This window comes from Pristiophorus japonicus, chromosome 22 (genome assembly GCF_044704955.1).
Source record: "Pristiophorus japonicus isolate sPriJap1 chromosome 22, sPriJap1.hap1, whole genome shotgun sequence".
NCBI classification, from domain to species: domain Eukaryota; kingdom Metazoa; phylum Chordata; class Chondrichthyes; family Pristiophoridae; genus Pristiophorus; species Pristiophorus japonicus.
In genome coordinates, this window is record NC_091998.1 from 70,316,306 (window position 1) to 70,335,184 (window position 18,879).

Below are 18,879 nucleotides of genomic sequence, written 5' to 3' on the forward strand. Positions count from 1 at the left end.
TTTTTGGAGCAGGGAAAGGGAGCGTGATTAGTGCAGGTATATGGGTCAGATCGATGGGTGCAGCCATTTCCGAAACTCGAGATTAATAGTCATGCCAAAGCGTATGGTGATTCCAGCACTGAGTGTGGTCAGGGTCCAGCGTAGAGAAAGACAGAGACAGAGACAGAGACACTGAGCACACTACACTCAGTGCTGGAGACAGAGCCCCCAAGTTTCCACACGATAAAAAACGGGCGTCCCTCCGAACTGGGCACCCATTTTTCGTGACGAAAATGGCGCCGAAAAAAAAACGCGCGATTCTGGAGCGCCCTGCAGCTCCTTGTCTGCTTGGCGCGGCGCCCAGGGGGGCGGAGCCTACCACTCGCGCCAATTTTGTAAGTGGGAGGGGGCGGGTACCATTTAAATTAGTTTTTTTCCTGCCGGCAACCCTGTGCATGTGTGTTGGAGCGTTCGCGCATGCGCAGTGTGAAGGAAACATTGGCACTCGGCCATTTTTGTAGTTCTTTGTTTAATTTTTTAATAAAAGCACATTGCCATCAGCACATTAGCACTGAGGCTTCTAGCAGCAGTGAGAAGGCTGCAGGAAGCCTCAGAAAGTTGAGGCAGTCGTTTCCCGACGGCCTCCCCCCCCCCACTGCCGTCGGGAAATGGCTGCTGAACTTGAGGCTTCCTGCAGCCTTCTCACGGTCTCCTTCCCCCCCCGCCCGCCGTCTGGAACGGCTTCCTCCTCCGCCCCCCGTGGGAACGAACGGCTGCCTCCTCCCCCCCCCCCCTTGCGGGAACGAACGGCTGCCTCCTCCCCCCCCCCCCCCTTGCGGGAACGAACGGCTGCCTCCTCCTCCTCTCTCTTCACCCCCCCCCCCCCGCGGGAACGAACGGCTGCCTCGTTTTGAGAGGCTTCCTGCACCATTCTCCCTGGCTGAAGCACTTTCACACAGGTAGGAAGATGGTTTATTTAATCTTTTCTTTGCTTATAAATGTTTATTCAGGTTGGATTTATTTGTATAATATTTGTATAAGTATAAATAAGGATTTATTATAGAATTTAATGACTTCCCTTCCCCCCCCCCCCACCTCGTTCTGACGCCTAATTTGTAACCTGCGTCTGATTTTTTTAATGTGTAGACAAGGTTTTTTCAGTTCTACAAAAATCTTCACTTGCTCCATTCTAAGTTAGTTTGGAGTACGTTTTCACTGTGGAAACTTTGAAATCAGGCGTCAGTGGCCGGACACGCCCCCTTTTGAAGAAAAAATTCTGTTCCAAAGTGAAACTGTTCTAACTGACTAGAACTGCAGAAAAAAAAAATGTGGAGAATTGCGATTTCTAAGATAGTCCGTTCTCCACCAGTTGCTCCTAAAAATCAGGCGCAAATCATGTGGAAACTTGGGACCAGAGACACTGAGCACACTACACAGTGCTGGAGACAGAGACACTGAGCACACTACTCAGTGCTGGAGATAGAGACACTGAGCACACTGCAGTCAGTGCTGGAGATAGAGACACTGAGCTCACTGCAGTCAGTGCTGGAGATAGAGACATTGAGCACACTGCAGTCAGTGCTGGTGATAGAGACAGAGACACTGAGCACACTACACTCAGTGCTGCAGCAGATTGCTATTTGTTGAAACAGGGTGGGTAGATTTGGAACAATGCAACTGAAAAATGGCTCCTTTATGGGTTTTTAAGACTGGAGGCTGTGCTTCTGAATTTATTAATAGAACCAGTCCTAGGACCCGGAGGTCAATAAATACCAACAAACCTTCCAACGTTTATTCAATTGGCCCACCCTTAAAACAGATGCTGCATTAAATGCCCACCTTGCAAAGGGGTGAGAAATGAGGCCACTTTCACACTCCCTGCTCTTCTATATGCATTGCCCCTCTGGTACTTCGGCTGGTCGTGCCCACCTTCCAGCATGAAGCTCGACTCCACATCAGTGTCAGGAAGAGGCAGCTACAGCTTTCTGCAGATAAACTACTGGGGACACCCGGACAAACTTCTGGCATTCACATTTCCACAGGAGCCTGCACTCACCTTTGACCTGTGAGCAATCCTGTCAACTCCTTGGTGCCAGGCCCCGGTTGACTGACCGACAACGTCAAGGGTTTCCCAGCCCCACCTGCCAGGAGTGAAAATAAATCAAACGTCTCCATCAACCCAATGACACTGAGTCAACACTCTGCCTGATCTACTCCTCCTCGGCACCGCCTGCTTCTCCTCAATCGTGCTTCCCACACGCGCTCCCACTTCCCCTTTCCCCACACCCCCTCCCCCTCCCACACTCCTTTCCCCCTGCTCCTCCCACAGCCCCTCCCCCGACCCTCCCACACCCCCTCCCCCTGACCCTCCCACACCCCCTTCCCCCTGACCCTCCCACACCCCCTTCCCCCTGACCCTCCCACACCCCCTCCCCCTGCTCCTCCCACACCCCCTCCCCCTGCTCCTCCCACACCCCCTCCTCCTCCCACACCCACACCCCCTGACAACTAGCTGTTCACCCTCCCTTTTCAGAATGTCCTGCGGGTGAACAGCCAGTTGTCGTGGTGCATATAGGTGCCAACGATATAGGTAAAAACGGGATCAGGTCCTATGAGACGAATTTAGGGAGCTAGGAGCTAAATTTTAAAAGTAGGCCCTCAAAGGTAGTAATCTCAGGATTGCTACCAGTGCAACGTGCTAGTCACAGTAGGAATCGCAGGATAGCTCAGATGAATACATGGCTTGAGGAGTGGTGCATGAGGGAGGGGTTCAAATTCCTGGGACATTGGAACCGGTTCTGGGGGAGGTGGGACCAGTACAAGCCGGACGGTCTACACCTGGTCAGGACCGGAACCAATGTCCTAGGGGAAGTGTTTGCTCGTGCTGTTGGGGAGGAGTTAAACTAACATGGCAGGGGGATGGGTACCTATGCAGGGAGACAGAGGGAAATAAAATGGAGGCAGAAGCAAAAGATAGAAAGGAGAATAGTAAAAGTGGAGGTCAGAGAAACCCAAGGCAAAAAACAAACAGGGCCACATTACAGAAAAATTCTAAAGGGGTAAAGTGTGTTAAAAAGACAAGCCTGAAGGCTCTGTGCCTCAATGCGAGGAGTATTCGGAATAAGGTGGACGAATTAACTGCACAGACAGCAGTTAACTGATATCACGGAGACATGGCTCCAGGGTGACCAAGGCTGGGAACTCAACATCCAGTGGTATTCAACATTTAGGAAGGATAGGCAGAGAGGAAAAGGAGGCGGGGTGGCGTTGCTGGTTAAAGAGGAAATTAATGCAATAGTAAGGAGGGACATTAGCCTGGAAGATGTGGAATCGGTATGGGTGGAGCTGCGCAATTCCAAAGGGCAGTAAACGTTAGTGGGAGTTGTGTACAGACCACCAAACAGTAGTAGTGAGGTTGGGGACAGCATCAAACAAGAGATAAGGGATGTGTGCAATAAAGGTGCAGCAGTTATCATGGGCGACTTTAATTTACATATTGATTGGGCTAACCAGACTGGTAGCAATGCGGTGGAGGAGGATTTCCTGGAGTGTATTAGGGATGGTTTTCCAGACCAATACGTCGAGGAACCAACTAGAGAGCTGGCCATCCTAGACTGGGTGATGTGTAATGAGAAGGGACTAATTAGCAATCTTCCTTGGGGAAGATTGACCATAATATGGTAGAATTCTTTATTAAGATGGAGAGTGACACAGTTAATTCGGAAACTAGGGTCCTGAACTTAAGGAAAGGTAACTTCGACGGTATGAATTGGCTAGAATAGACTGGCAAAGGATACTTAAAGGGTTGATAGTGGATAAGCAATGGCAAACATTTAAAGATCACATGGATGAACTTCGGCAATTGTACATCCCTGTCTGGAGTAAAAATAAAACGGGGAAGATGGCTCAACCATTAAGGATAGTGTTAAAACCAAGAGGCATATGAGTTGGCAAGAAAAAGCAACAAACCTGAGGACTGGGAGAAATTTAGAATTCAACAGAGGAGGGCTAAGGGTTTAATTAAGAGGGGGAAAATAGAGTACGAGGGGAAGCTTGCAGGGAACATAAAAACTGACTGCAAAAGCTTCTATAAATATGTGAAGAGAAAAAGATTAGTGAAGACAAACGTAGGTCCCTTGCAGTCGGATTCAGGTGAATTTATAATGGGGAACAAAGAAATGGCAGACCAATTGAACAAATACTTCGGTTCTGTCTTTACAAAGGAAGACACAAATAACCTTCCGAATGTACTAGGGGACAGTGGGTCAATTGAGAAGGAGGAACTGAAGGATATCCTTATTAGGTGGGAAATTGTGTTAGGGAAGTTGATGGGATTGAAGGCCAATAAATCCCCGGGGCCTGAAAGTCTGCATCCCAGAGTACTTAAGGAAGTGGCCCTAGAAATAGTGGATGTATTGGTGATCATTTTCCAACAGTCTATCGATTCTGGATCAGTTCCTATGGACTGGAGAGTAGCTAATGTAACACCACTTTTTAAAAAAAGGGAGAGAGAAAAACAGGTAATTATAGACCGGTTAGCCGGACATCCGTAGTGGTGAAAATGTTGGAATCATTCATTAAGGATGAAATAGCAGCGCATTTAGAAAGCAGTGACAGGATAGGACCAAGTCAGCATGGATTTATGAAAGGGAAATCATGCTTGACGAATCTTCTGGAATTTTTTTGAGGATGTAACTAGCAGAGTGGACAAGGGAGAACCAGTGGATGTGGTGTATTTGGACTTTCAAAAGGCTTTTGACAAGGTCCCGCACAAGAGATTAGTGTGCAAAATCAAAGTGCATGGTATTGGGGGATATGTACTAACGTGGATAGAGAACTGGTTGGCAGACAGGAAGCAGAGAGTGGGATAAACGGATCCTTTTCAGAATGGCAGGCAGTGCCGCAGGGCTCAGTGCTGGGACCCCAGCTCTTTACAATATACATTAACGATTTAGATGAAGGAATTGAGTGTAATATCTCCAAGTTTGCGGATGACATTAAACTGGGTGGCGGTGTGAGCTGTGAGGAGGACGCCAAGAAGCTGCAGGGTGACTTGGACAGGTTAGGTGAGTGGGCAAATGCATGGCAGATGCAGTATAATGTGGGTAAATATGAGGTTATCCATTTTGGGGGCAAAAACATGAAGGCAAATTATCTGAATGGCGGCAAATTAGGAAAAGGGGAGGTGCAACGAGACCTGGGTGTCATGGTTCATCAGTCACTGAAAGTGGGCATGCAGGTACAGCAGGTGGTGAATACGACAAATGGTATGTGGGCCTTCATAGCTAGGGGATTTGAATATAGGAGCAGGGAGGTCTTACCGCAGTTGTACAGGGTCTTAGTGAGGCCTCACCTGGAATATTGTGTTCAGTTTTGGTCTCCTAATCTGAGGAAAGATGTTCTTGCTGTTGAGGTAGTGCAGTGAACGTTCACCAGATTGATTCCAGGGATGGCTGGACTGACATATGAGGAGAGACTGGATCAACTAGGCATTTATTCACTGGAGTTTAGAAGGATGACAGGGGATCTCATAGAAACATATAAGATTCTGACAGGACTGGTCAGGTTAGATGCGGGAAGAATGTTCTCGATGTTGGGGAAGTCTAAAACCAGAGGACATTGTTTTAGGATAAGGGGTAGGCCATTTTGGACTGAGATGAGGAGAAATGTCTTCACTCAGAGTTGTTAACCTATGGAGATCCCTGCCACAGAGTTGTTGATGCCAGTCCATTGGATATATTCAAGAGGGAGTTAGATATGGCCCTTACGGCTAAGGGGATCAAGGGGTATGGAGAGAAAGCAGGAAAGGGGTACTGAGGGAATGATCAGCCATGATCTTATTGAATGGTGGTGCAGGCTCGAAGGATCTAACTCCTGCACCTATTTTCTATGTTTCCCCTCTCTCTCGGGCCAGTTGCTGTCCTAGTCTCCGATGGAATGGGTCTGTGGAATAAAGCCGGCTGGTGAGATATCTGCTTACCCTCCTTGGCACCAGCACAGGGCACGGCAGCAGCGGTTGTGTCTCCGTGGGACAGGATGGTGACTTTGATCTTGGCTCTTTTTGCGGGCTTGGAGACTACTTGAGTTGGGCTCAATGTCTGCCGCCTTTTCAGCTGGCTCTTCATGTCCTCCTTCTCTGCCAGGTCTTGCTGCTCAGAGGACACAGGCACTGAAATTATGGAGAGTACGTCAATAACTGGTGTAAAAGCGCAGAACAACAGAAAAATGAAAGCTGCACCACCCAAAACACCTCTCATTTAATGTTGATTGACAAGAGTCACGGCTCAGTGGGCAGCACTCTCACCCGAGTCAGAAGGTCGTGGATTCAAGTTCCATTCCAGAGTCCTGAGCATATAATCCAGGCCGACACTGTCGGGTGGCAGAACTGCGGGAGTGCTGCACTGTCGGTGGGGGGGGGGCAATACTGAGGGAGCGTGCACTGTCGGAGGGGCCGTACTGAGGGAGCGCCGCACTGTCGGAGGGGCAGTACTGAGGGAGCGCCCCACTGTCGGAGGGGCAGTACTGAGGGAGCGCCCCACTGTCGGAGGGGCAGTACTGAGGGAGCGCCACACTGTCGGAGGGGCAGTACTGAGGGAGCGCCACACTGTCGGAAGTGCCGATTTTTGGATGAGACGTTAAACCGAGGCCCCTTTTGCCCTCTCAGGTGGATGTTAAAGATCCCTCAATCAACATCACTACAACAGATGATCTGGTTATCACATTGCTGTTTGTGGGCTCTTGCTGTGTAAGTTAACTGCTGCGTTTCTCTACATTGCAACAGTAACTGCACGGTCATAGACACAGAGAATAGGTGCAGGAGTCGGACAGTCGGCCCTTCGAGCCTGCACCAGCATTCAATAAGATCATGGCTGATCATTAAACCTCAGTACCCCACCCCTGCGTTCTCTCCATACCACAGGTTAACCACTCGCTGAGTGAAGAAGTTTCTCCTCATCTCAGTCCTAAATGGCTTACCCCTTATCCTTAGACTGTGACCCCTGGTTCTGGACTTCCCCAACATCGGGAGCATTCTTCCTGCATCTAACCTGTCCAATCCCGTCAGAATTTTATATGCTTCTATGAGATCTCCTCTCATTCTTCTAAATTCCAGTGAATATAAGCCTAGTTGATCCAGTCTTTCTTCATATGTCAGTCCAGCCATCCCGGGAATCAGTCTGGTGAACCTTCGCTGCACTCCCTCAATAGCAAGAATGTCCTTCCCCAGATTAGGAGACCTAAACTCAAGGTGTGGCCTCACCAAGGCCCTGTACAACCGCAGTCAGACCTTCCTGCTCCTATACTCAAATCCTCTCGCTATGAAGATCAACATGCCATTTGCCTTCTTCACCGCCTGCTGTACCTGCATGTCAACTTTCAATGACTGATGTACCATGACACCCAGGTCTCGTTGCACCTCCCCTTTTCCTAATCTGTCACCATTCAGATAATATTCTGCCTTCCTGTTTTTGCAACCGAAGTGGATAACCTCACATTTATCCACATTATATTGCATCTGCCATGCATTTGCCCACCTAACCTGTCCAAGTCACCCTGCAGCCTCCTAGCATCCTCCTCTCAGCTCACACCGCCACCCAGCTTAGTGTCATCTGCAAAATTGGAGATATTACATTCAATTCCTTCATCTAAATCATTGGTTGTAAAGCGCTTGGAAGTTCAGAGATCATGAAAGGCGCTGTAGGCGGGTTAGCGTTAGGGTTTAGAAGAATGAGAGGTGATCTCATTGAAACGTATAAAATTCTTAGCGTGCTTGACAGTGTAGATGCGGAAGGGTTGTTTCCCCTTGCTGGAGAGTCATGGAGTGATAGTCTCAAGATAAGGGATCAACCATTCAGGACTAGTATGAGGAGACAGCTTTACTCAGAGGGTTGTGAGTCTTTGGAATTCCCAAGCCCAGATGGCTGTGGATTGAGTACATTCAAGGTTGAGATCTATAGATTTTTGGAGTCTATGAAGATTGGGCGGGAAAGTGGAGTTGAAGAAGAAGTTTAGCCATGATCTTATTGAATGGTGGAGCAGACTCGAGGGGCCGGATGGCCGACTCCTGCTTTAATTCTGATGCTCTTAGGCTAAATGCAAGCCTGAAGGCTTTGTGTCTTAATGCAAGGAGTATCCGCAATAAGGTGGATGAATTAATTGTGCAAATAGGTGTTAACAAATATGATGTGATTGGGATTACGGAGACGTGGCTCCAGGATGATCAGGGCTGGGAACTCAACATTCAGGGGTATTCAACATTCAGGAAGGATAGAATAAAAGGAAAAGGAGGTGGGGTAGCATTGCTGGTTAAAGAGGAGATTAATGCAATAGTTAGGAAAGACATTAGCTTGGATGATGTGGAATCTATATGGGTAGAGCTGCAGAACACCAATGGGCAAAAAACGTTAGTAGGAGTTGTGTACAGACCTCCAAACAGTAATAGGGATGTTGGGGAGGGCATCAAACAGGAAATTAGGGGTGCATGCAATAAAGGTGTAGCAGTTATAATGGGTGACTTTGCACATAGATTGGGCTAGCCAAACTGGAAGCAATACGGTGGAGGAGGATTTCCTGGAGTGCATAAGGGATGGTTTTCTAGACCAATATGTTGAGGAACCAACTAGGGGGGAGGCCATCTTAGACTGGGTGTTGTGCAATGAGAGGGGATTAATTAGCAATCTCATTGTGCGAGGCCCCTTGGGGAAGAGTGACCATAATATGGTGGAATTCTGCATTAGGATGGAGAATGAAACAGTAAATTCAGAGACCATGGTCCAGAACTTAAAGAAGGGTAACTTTGAAGGTATGAGGCGTGAATTGGCTAGGATAGATTGGCGAATGATACTTAGGGGGTTGACTGTGGATGGGCAATGGCAGACATTTAGAGACCGCATGGATGAAATACAATTGTACATTCCTGTCTGGCGTAAAAATAAAAAAGGGAAGGTGGCTCAACCGTGGCTATCTAGGGAAATCAGGGATAGTATTAAAGCCAAGGAAGTGGCATACAAATTGGCCAGAAATAGCAGCGAACCTGGGGACTGGGAGAAATTTAGAACTCAGCAGAGGAGGACAAAGGGTTTGATTAGGGCAGGAAAAATGGAGTACGAGAAGAAGCTTGCAGGGAACATTAAGGCGGATTGCAAAAGTTTCTATAGGTATGTAAAGAGAAAAAGGTTAGTAAAGACAAACGTAGGTCCCCTGCAGTCAGAATCAGGGGAAGTCATAACGGGGAACAAAGAAATGGCAGACCAATTGAACAAGTACTTTGGTTCGGTATTCACTAAGGAGGATACAAACAACCTTCCGGATATAAAAGGGGTCAGAGGGTCTAGTAAGGAGGGGGAACTGAGGGAAATCTTTATTAGTCGGGAAATTGTGTTGGGGAAATTGATGGGATTGAAGGCCGATAAATCCCCAGGGCCTGATGGACTGCATCCCAGAGTACTTAAGGTGGTGGCCTTGGAAATAGCGGATGCATTGACAGTCATTTTCCAACATTCCATTGACTCTGGATCAGTTCCTATGGAGTGGAGGGTAGCCAATGTAACCCCACTTTTTAAAAAAGGAGGGAGAGAGAAAACAGGGAATTATAGACCGGTCAGCCTGACCTCAGTAGTGGGTAAAATGATGGAATCAATTATTAAGGATGTCATAGCAGTGCATCTGGAAAATGGTGACATGATAGGTCCAAGTCAGCATGGATTTGTGAAAGGGAAATCATGCTTGACAAATCTTCTGGAATTTTTTGAGGATGTTTCCAGTAAAGTGGACAAAGGAGAACCAGTTGATGTGGTATATTTGGACTTTCAGAAGGCTTTCGACAAGGTCCCACACAAGAGATTAATGTGCAAAGTTAAAGCACATGGGATTGGGGGTAGTGTGCTGACGTGGATTGAGAACTGGTTGTCAGACAGGAAGCAAAGAGTAGGAGTAAACGGGTACTTTTCAGAATGGCAGGCAGTGACTAGTGGGGTGCCGCAAGGTTCTGTGCTGGGGCCCCAGCTGTTTACATTGTACATTAATGATTTAGACGAGGGGATTAAATGCAGTATCTCCAAATTTGCGGATGACACTAAGTTGGGTGGCAGTGTGAGCTGCGAGGAGGATGCTATTAGGCTGCAGAGTGACTTGGATAGGTTAGGTGAGTGGGCAAATGCATGGCAGATGAAGTATAATGTGGATAAATGTGAGGTTATCCACTTTGGTGGTAAAAACAGAGAGACAGACTATTATCTGAATGGTGACAGATTAGGAAAAGGGAAGGTGCAACGAGACCTGGGTGTCATGGTACATCAGTCATTGAAGGTTAGCATGCAGGTACAGCAGGCGGTTAAGAAAGCAAATGGCATGTTGGCCTTCATAGTGAGGGGATTTGAATACAGGGGCAGGGATGTGTTGCTACAGTTGTACAGGGCCTTGGTGAGGCCACACCTGGAGTATTGTGTACAGTTTTGGTCTCCTAACTTGAGGAAGGACATTCTTGCTATTGAGGGAGTGCAGCGAAGATTCACCAGACTGATTCCCGGGATGGCGGGACTGACCTATCAAGAAAGACTGGATCAACTGGGCTTGTATTCACTGGAGTTCAGAAGAATGAGAGGGGACCTCATAGAAACGTTTAAAATTCTGACGGGTTTAGACAGGTTAGATGCAGGAAGAATGTTCCCAATGTTGGGGAAGTCCAGAACCAGGGGTCACAGTCTGAGGATAAGGGGTAAGCCATTTAGGACCGAGATGAGGAGAAACTTCTTCACCCAGAGAGTGGTGAACCTGTGGAATTCTCTACCACAGAAAGTAGTTGAGGCCAATTCACTAAATATATTCAAAAGGGAGTTAGATGAAGTCCTTACTACTCGGGGGATCAAGGGTTATGGCGAGAAAGCAGGAAGGGGGTACTGAAGTTTCATGTTCAGCCATGAACTCATTGAATGGCGGTGCAGGCTAGAAGGGCTGAATGGGCTGCTCCTGCACCTATTTTCTATGTTTCTATGTTTCTAATAATCATGGACGATTTTAATCTTCATATTGATTGGACAAATCAAATTGGTAAAGGAAGCCTTGAGGAAGAGTTGACACAGAGTGTATGCGGGATGGTTTCTTGGAACAATACGTTGTGGAACCAACCAGGGAGCAGGCTATCTTAGATCTGGTAATGTGCAACGAGTCTGGATTAATTAATGATCTTGTAGTGAAGGATCCTCTTGAGAAGAGTGACCATAACATGGTAGAATTTCAAATTCAGTTTGAGGGTGAGAAAGCTAGGTCTCAAACTAGTGTCCTGAACTTAAATAAAGTTAATTACAAAGCTATAAAGGCAGAGTTGGTTAAAGTGGACTAGGAAAATATATTAAAGTGTAAGCCTTAGAAAAACAGTGGCAAACATTTAAAGAGCTATTTCATAACTCTCAGAAATATTCCAGTGAGAAAGAAAGACTTTAAGAGAAGGATGAACCATCCGTGGCTAACTAAGGAAGTAAAGGATGGTATCAAATTGAAAACAAAGGCATACAATGTTGCAAAGAATAGTGGAAGACCAGAGGATTCAGAAATTTTTAGAAACCAGCAAAGGACGACTAAAAAATGACAAAAAGTTAGCTTATGAGAGTAAATTATCAAGAAATATAAAAACAGACAATAGGAGGTATATAAAAAGGAAGAGAGTTGCTAAAGTAAATGATGGTCCCTTAGAGGATAAGACAGGGGAATTAATAATGGGAAATGGGGAAATGTTGGAGACATTGAACAAATATTTTTATCGGTCTTCACAGTAGAAGACACTAACAATCACTATCACGAGAGATAAAGTACTAGGTAAACTAATGGGACTAAAGGCAGACAAGTCCCCTGGACCTGATGGCCTGCATCCTAGGGTCTTAAAATAAGTGGCTGCAGAGATAGTGGATGCATTGGTTGTAATCTACCAAAATTCCTAGATTCTGGAGAGGTCCCAGCGGACTGGAAAACGGCAAACGTAGCGCCCCTATTTAAGAAAGGAGGAAACTATAGACCAATTAGCCTTACATCTGGCATTGGGAAAATGCTGGAGTCCATCATTGAGGAAGTAGTAGCAGAACATTTAGAAAATCATAATGCAGTCAAGCAGAGTCAGCATGGTTTATGAAAAGGAAATCATGTTTGACAAATTTGTTCCGAGTTCTTTGAAGATGTAATGAGCAGGGTGGATAAAGGGAAACCAGTAGATGTCGTGTATTTGGATTTCCAGAAAGCATTCAATAAGGTGCCACATAAAAGGTTTCTGCACAAGATAAGAGCTCACGGGGTTAGGGGATATATATTAACGTGAATAGAGGATTGACTAACTAACAGAGAGTCGGGATAAATGGGTAATTTTCCGGTTGGCAAACAGTAACTAGTGGGGTGCCACAGGGATCGGTGCTGGGGCCTCAACTATTTACAATTTATATTAATGACTTGGATCAAGGGACCGAGTGTAATATAGCCAAATTTGCTGATGATACAAAGATAGGTGGGAAAGCAAGTTGTGAGGAGGATGCAAAGAACCTACAAAGAGATATAGACAGGCGAAGTGAGTGGGCAATAATCTGGCAGATGGGAGTATAATGTGGGAAAATGTGCGGTTATCCACTTTGGTAGGAAAAATAAAAAAGCAAATTATTTGGGGAGAGATTACAAAATGCTGCAGTACAGATCGACCTGGGGGTCCTTGTACATGAAACACAAAAAGTTAGCATGCAGGTACAGCAAGTAATCAGGAAGTGTAATATAAAACTTACCTGCATATTGGGATAATGTTTTAATAATGCTTTTGTTTAATTGTTACATAAAAGTAAGTAAAATATGCGTAAGCTTAGTTAGTCATGGTAAAAACTGAGCAGTAAAGCATCATGGTAAATTGAGCCAATATTATGTTAACCATTTTTTAGTAACTGCTGAAACAGCTTCATTTAGAACTCGAATAGTCAAGGCCAGAATATAAAATCAGTAATATAAAGGTATGCAGCATGTACCATTTATCATCATTTTGCAAAGCCAAGCTTAATAATGAACTGTGTGTGAAATTGTCTGTATAACAGCTCTGAGAGAAGTGATTTCTGCCACAGAAAGGGAGGGGAGATAGAGATAACATAGGTCAAAGACTCTCAGCATTTGACTGGGAGGAAAAAGGTATAAAGTAAGAGTTATTGAATTCTGGAGGCAGCGCAAACACAGAGGAAGACTGGAGAAGAACTACAGTCAACAGAACACAGCAAGAGAGGGCCCCAGTCAACTCAGTGGGCTACCGTTGAGGTTTCAAGGAACAGACTATCTATCGCCTTGTTAAGTAACATTTTTTTGTACTGGAAGTAATACAATCTGTTGTGCTTAGTTGCAATATACCTGTACCCAGCGTGGTTTGTTGTGGTCACAGACAGGTCTCTTCTGACAGATCTTATAAATCTTACAGAAGGCAAATGGAATGTTGACCTTTATTGCAAGGAGGATGGAGTATAAAAGTAGGGAAGTCCTGCTACAACTGTACAGGATATTGGTAAGACCACACCTGGAGTACTGCGTACAGTTTTGGTCTCCTTATTTAAGGAGGGATATACTTGCATTGGAGGCTGTTCAGAGAAGGTTCACGAGGTTGATTCCTGAGATGAAGGGATTGTCATATGAAGAAAGGTTGAGCAGGATGGGCCTGTACTCATTGGAGTTTAGAAGAATGAGAGGTGATCTTATTCTGAGGGGGCTTGACAGGGTAGATGCAGAGAGGATGCTTCCCCTCGTGGGGAAATCGAGAACTAGGTGGGATAGCTTCAGAATAAGGGGTCACCCATTTAAAACGGAGAGAAGAAATTTCTTCTCTGAGGGTCGTGAATCTTTGGAATTCTCTACCCCAGAGAGCTGTGGAGGCTGGGTCATTGGATATAGTTAAGGTGGAGATAGACAGATTTTTGAACAATCAGGGAGTCAACATAAGAAACAGGAGCAGGAGTCGACCATACAGCCCCTCGAGCCTGCTCCGCCATTTAATACGATCGTGGCTGATCCGATCATGGACTCAGGTCCACTTCCCTGCCCCATAACCCCTTAAGAATCTCTGTCTTAAATTTATTCAATGACACAGCTTGCACAGCTCTCTGAGGCAGCGAATTCCATAGATTTACAACCTTCAGAGAAGAAATTTCTTCTCTCCATTTTAAATGGGTGACCCCTTATTCTGAAACTACCCCCCTAGTTCTAGTCTCCCCATCAGTGGAAACATCCTCTCTGCATCCACCTGGTCAAACCCCCTCATAATCTTATATGTTGCGATAAGATCACCTCTCATTCTTCTGAATTCCAATGAGTAGGGGCCCAACCTACTCAACCTTTCCTCATAAGTCAACCCCCTCATCTCCAGAGTCAAAGGTTATGAGGAGCGGGCAGGGAAGTGGAGGCCAGGATCAGATCAGCCATGATCTTATTGAATGGCGGAGCAGGCTCGAGGGGCCAAATGGCCTATTCCTGCTCCTATTTCTTATGTTCTTATGTTCAGTTAGATTTTCCTTTCTCGAGTACATGTATTTGAATTGTAGCTCTACTTAAGAGCCCAATAAATTCATTTATCAAATTATAAAGAGAATTCTAAAATCGAGGCATTGCTTAACCGGAAGCCAATGTAAGTCAGCGAGCACAGGGGTGATGGGTGAGCAGGACTTGGTGCGAGTTAGGACACAGATAGCCAAGTTTTGAATCACCTCTAGTTTACATAGAGTAGAATGTGGGAGGCCAGCCCTGATGTTAGATTCTAGTAGCTTTCCTTCAATTGACAATACCTGGTTTCTCCCTCCCTCTAAATAATGGGAGTGTCATTTGCAATTTTCCAATCTAATAGTCACAATTCCCAAATCATGAGAACTTTGGAAAATTATGACTAAAGCATTTGCCATTTCCTCACCTGTTCCTTTTAATACCTGAGAGCAGAAACCATCAGGTCCTGGAGATTTGCCTGTTAAGTTGCATTATTTTCTCCATTACTATTTTTTTTTTACATGATACCAAATCCGCCAAGTACCTCCCCAGACTTATTTTCAGGTTTTGCTAAACTGAATGATAACACTGCTAAATCCCAGCTCCAGTAACAAGCAAACGGTGTGGATGGAACAGTATGTGCAGCACAATACTGAGGGATGTACGGGGAAGGGCACTGGATGGCCGAGGGACTGAGAGGAGACAGACTTACCAAAGACACAGGATGAGCTGGATGGACTCAAGTTCTTCCTCACCAACATGTTTTGTTTCAGAAAAGCAGCAAACTGAGCTGGAATCAATCACAGGTCAATTAGCAGATCACAAGATCTCCAGTCCCATCTATAAGTCTCAGACACGCACACAGATTCATTCACTCAAAGTTAAACTTATGATCTGCGGGCAGTTAACATACAGACCTTGGGAGCTTGGCTGCTCCGCGATTGGTTGAATGATACAGCACAGGAGGCTATTCGGCTCATCATTGGTAGAATTTTCCAATTAGACCCACTCACCTGCTCTTTCCCCATAGCCCTGAAAATATTTCTCCTTCAAGTTCCCTTTTGAAAGTTATTATTGAATCTTCTTCCACCATCCTTTCAAGCCATGCATTCACAACAACTCGCTGCATTAAAAAATTCCCAGGGCTGAAATGCCCCTGGGTTAAGTGTCTCGACTCATTTCACAAAGCACAGTTCCAGCTCGCAGCCTAAGGAGACTCTGCCCCAGACTAAATCAGCACCAGCAGTTTGCAAAGCCACCCAACTAACAGCATACAAACACAGGTGGAAAACAGACAAGAACTAGGCACACTGACAGCACTGTGGAGGGACACACAGTGCGCCGGGGGGGGGGGGGAGGGGCAGACACAGACCAAGGGGGGAGGAAGAGGCAAGGGCCACGGAGGACGACACAGGCCGAGGGGCCGCGAGGGGGGAGGGGCCACATTAGCGGATTTCTTAGTGGCTACCGTTGGAACAACGGGTTGTTAGTTCTGCAACAATAACTCCGCTTATGATTCACGCGAGAGTTGTTTTTATAATAACAAGCTTTATTACAATGGCTGATTTGGTCTTCCATTGATATTAAACGACATGCAAATAATACAACCTGGTTCCCAAGCTCTGACTACCTCCGAGAACGCTCTCTGATATCAGAGAATACCACAAGTCCTGGAGTTACCAGCTCCTGCGATCGATGTGACTGTATTGCTCTGGACCCTCGAACACCCCGAGGTTAAAGGGGTCCGGGATCTAATCTTGTAGTGTAATACAATCTTGGCCTCTGCTTATGTAATACACAGTTTGCCATTTATCTGAGGCCACACCTTATAATCTTTTCAGCCTTTGCCTCTGTGCTACAAGCTTTATTTATGGTACAGCAAGTGCTTCAGCCAAATGTTTATTCGTTCCCTAGACGTATTGTTCATATAGAGACTAGATGAAGTTCCATTGTTCTCACATTCGCTCTACCATTAAAATTGCTAAAAGGAATGCTGTTATAGATTGACTTTTTAAAAACATTCAAACAGGCTGTGACACAGGATGTGCGCGCGCACGGCGGGGAGAGGGGGGGGGTGGGAGAGAGAGAGAGGGGGAGCGCACCGCGGGGAGAGCACTGCGCACAGGTGGAGGCAGGACTCACAGGGACAGTATGGAGAACCGGTGCCGAAACGCGAGTGCTGAGTATAGGTGTGCCGTTCAGTGATGTCGCTCCTTTCCGAATAGCCTCACCGCTCTCGATCAAGGATAGAAACATAGAAACATAGAAAATAGGTACAGGAGTAGGCCATTCTGCCCTTCGAGCCTGCACCACCATTCAATGAGTTCATGGCTGAACATGCAACTTCAGTACCCCATTCCTGCTTTCTCGCCATACCCCTTGACCCCCCTAGTAGTAAGGACTACATCCAACTCCTTTTTGAATATATTTAGTGAATTGGCCTCAACAACTTTCTGTGGTAGAGAATTCCACAGGTTCACCACTCTCTGGGTGAAGAAGTTTCTCCTCATCTCGGTCCTAAATGGCTTTCCCCTTATCCTTAGACTGTGACCCCTGGTTCTGGACTTTCCCAATATTGGGAACATTCTTCCTACATCTAACCTGTCTAAACCCATCAGAATTTTAAACGTTTCTATGAGATCCCCTCTCATTCTTCTGAACTCCAGTGATTGCACACTCCTCCCTGAAACTCAACATATCACCGACCAATTGTTGAGCTACCTTTAGCTACAGCGAGTTACCTTGAACTTGTTTCTGGGTCAGCACTGTGCCTGTCTTCTGCATGTGCTGTTTGAGGAAATGGGTGAACTGGGCAGAGAGGCTGGGTGACTGGCTGGCAGCGGTGGCAGTGGCTGTAATCAGGCTGGCCTTCTGGGCAGGGGACAAGGACGAGCTCTTGGTCTTCGGACTGGAGTTGGGGCTGCTCGACACACTGGACGTTCCCTGCGAAAGAGGGAAGGAAGATTTACAAAACATGGCCCTCTTGAGGTTCTAATCCCTGCTCTTTCACTCCCCTTGCCCTCCCTTAAACTCCTTGCTGCTGTACAGGTTAGGGAGTGTGATGGGAAGGTACTGTGGTGCAGCACAGCCCAGTCCCCTCTCAATACAAATTCTTGCATTTCTATAGCGCCTTTCACGACCTCAGGACAACCTAAAGCACTTTACAGCCAATGAAATACTTTTGACGTGCAGTCACTGTTGTAATGTAGGAAATGCAGCAGCCAATTTGCACTCAGCAAGGTCCCAACAGCAATGTAATAAATGACCAGATGTTTTTAGTGATGTTGGTTGAGGGATAAATATTGGCAGGACACTGGGAACAACTCCCTCACTGGGAGTGTCAGCCTGGATTGTGGGCTCGTCTCTTCAAGGCATCTTGAACCCACAATCTCTGGCTCAGAGGCGAAACTGCTACCCACTGAGCCACGCTGACACCGATGTGTCCGTACACACAGAGCATGCAGCAAACCCTGGCCCAGCCCCCCTCCCTATCCCAGGGGTGGTGCAGCAACCCAATGCTGGGACCGTCATCGACCAACAGCGCAGGCCATGGGATCAAACCTGGGATCTTACTGTTTGGTACCAGGGAGCTGGCAAAATACTGGCTGCTTGTACAGCGATCCCCACACTACGACCCTCACTGTACAAACACCTTCAATTCGTATGTACCGCCCTCCCCATTGCAAGGCACTGTCGAGCCCTCCCTCCATTCCCACCTGAATAGCTCTGCTCTGCAACGCCTCCATTGCACCACACTGCAACACAAAGTCCCCGCGGTTAAAATGGTGCCCAGCCTGGTTCCACTGGGCAACAGCTTGCACTGAGTCTCAGAAAGCGAAATTCCAACAGAAAAGAGGCAAGTTTTAAGGAGACTCTTTAAGGAGTGAATGCCAGAGCTCAGATCTCAGAGGGGTGTAGGGCTGGAGGAGGTTACAGGGAGAGGCAAGGCCATGGAGACATCGCCAATGTAGGTCAGCGAGCACAGGGGTGATGGGTGAACATGGTTATAGATTAACTCACCTCAGAGCCAGAGGGAGAGGCTGGCACTCGGCTGAAGGGAGACGCAGGGCGGCTGCTGCGTTCCGGAAGCTCGAAGGCCAAGTCCCTGCGCGCATCCCGACATCGCTTTCTCTTGTCCGCATCCCCATCCTTGACTTCAACCCCCGACTGCGTTTCAGTCTTGGTCAAGACACCGGTGAGGAAATCGCCAATTTCATCCTGCATTTTAAAGATCCGCAAAGTGCATGTTACGGTCAATAATTTCTCATTGCTCATTGTCTTGCAGCACTGACCCGAGGAGGGAGAACGAAAGCAGACTCTTCTGGCGTAGTTCTGTCATAATATGTGCGCTGCATAAGAAAGAAGACGTGTGTCTGTGTGAGAGCAATGGTGTGAGTGACGAAAGTCAGTGCATAATTGTAATAG

General features: G+C 46.6%; 1 protein-coding gene across 4 annotated transcripts in view; it reads right to left on the reverse strand.

Moving 5' to 3' along the window:
• The window catches only part of kansl3 (KAT8 regulatory NSL complex subunit 3), a 49,259-nt gene that overhangs the window by 14,578 nt on the left and 15,802 nt on the right, over window positions 1–18,879 (reverse strand). For all 4 annotated transcript variants that reach the window (XR_011588424.1, XM_070866360.1, XM_070866363.1 and 1 more), the window contains 5 exons: window positions 18,475–18,672; window positions 17,196–17,397; window positions 15,167–15,244; window positions 5,960–6,148; window positions 2,036–2,120 (listed from right to left, as the gene is read on the reverse strand). Coding sequence is in view for 3 of the 4 variants with exons in the window: in XM_070866360.1 (XP_070722461.1) it covers window positions 2,036–2,120; window positions 5,960–6,148; window positions 15,167–15,244; window positions 17,196–17,397; window positions 18,475–18,672 (752 nt within the window). In the remaining variant the exon portion in view is untranslated. The remainder of the gene's footprint in view (window positions 1–2,035; window positions 2,121–5,959; window positions 6,149–15,166; window positions 15,245–17,195; window positions 17,398–18,474; window positions 18,673–18,879) is intronic.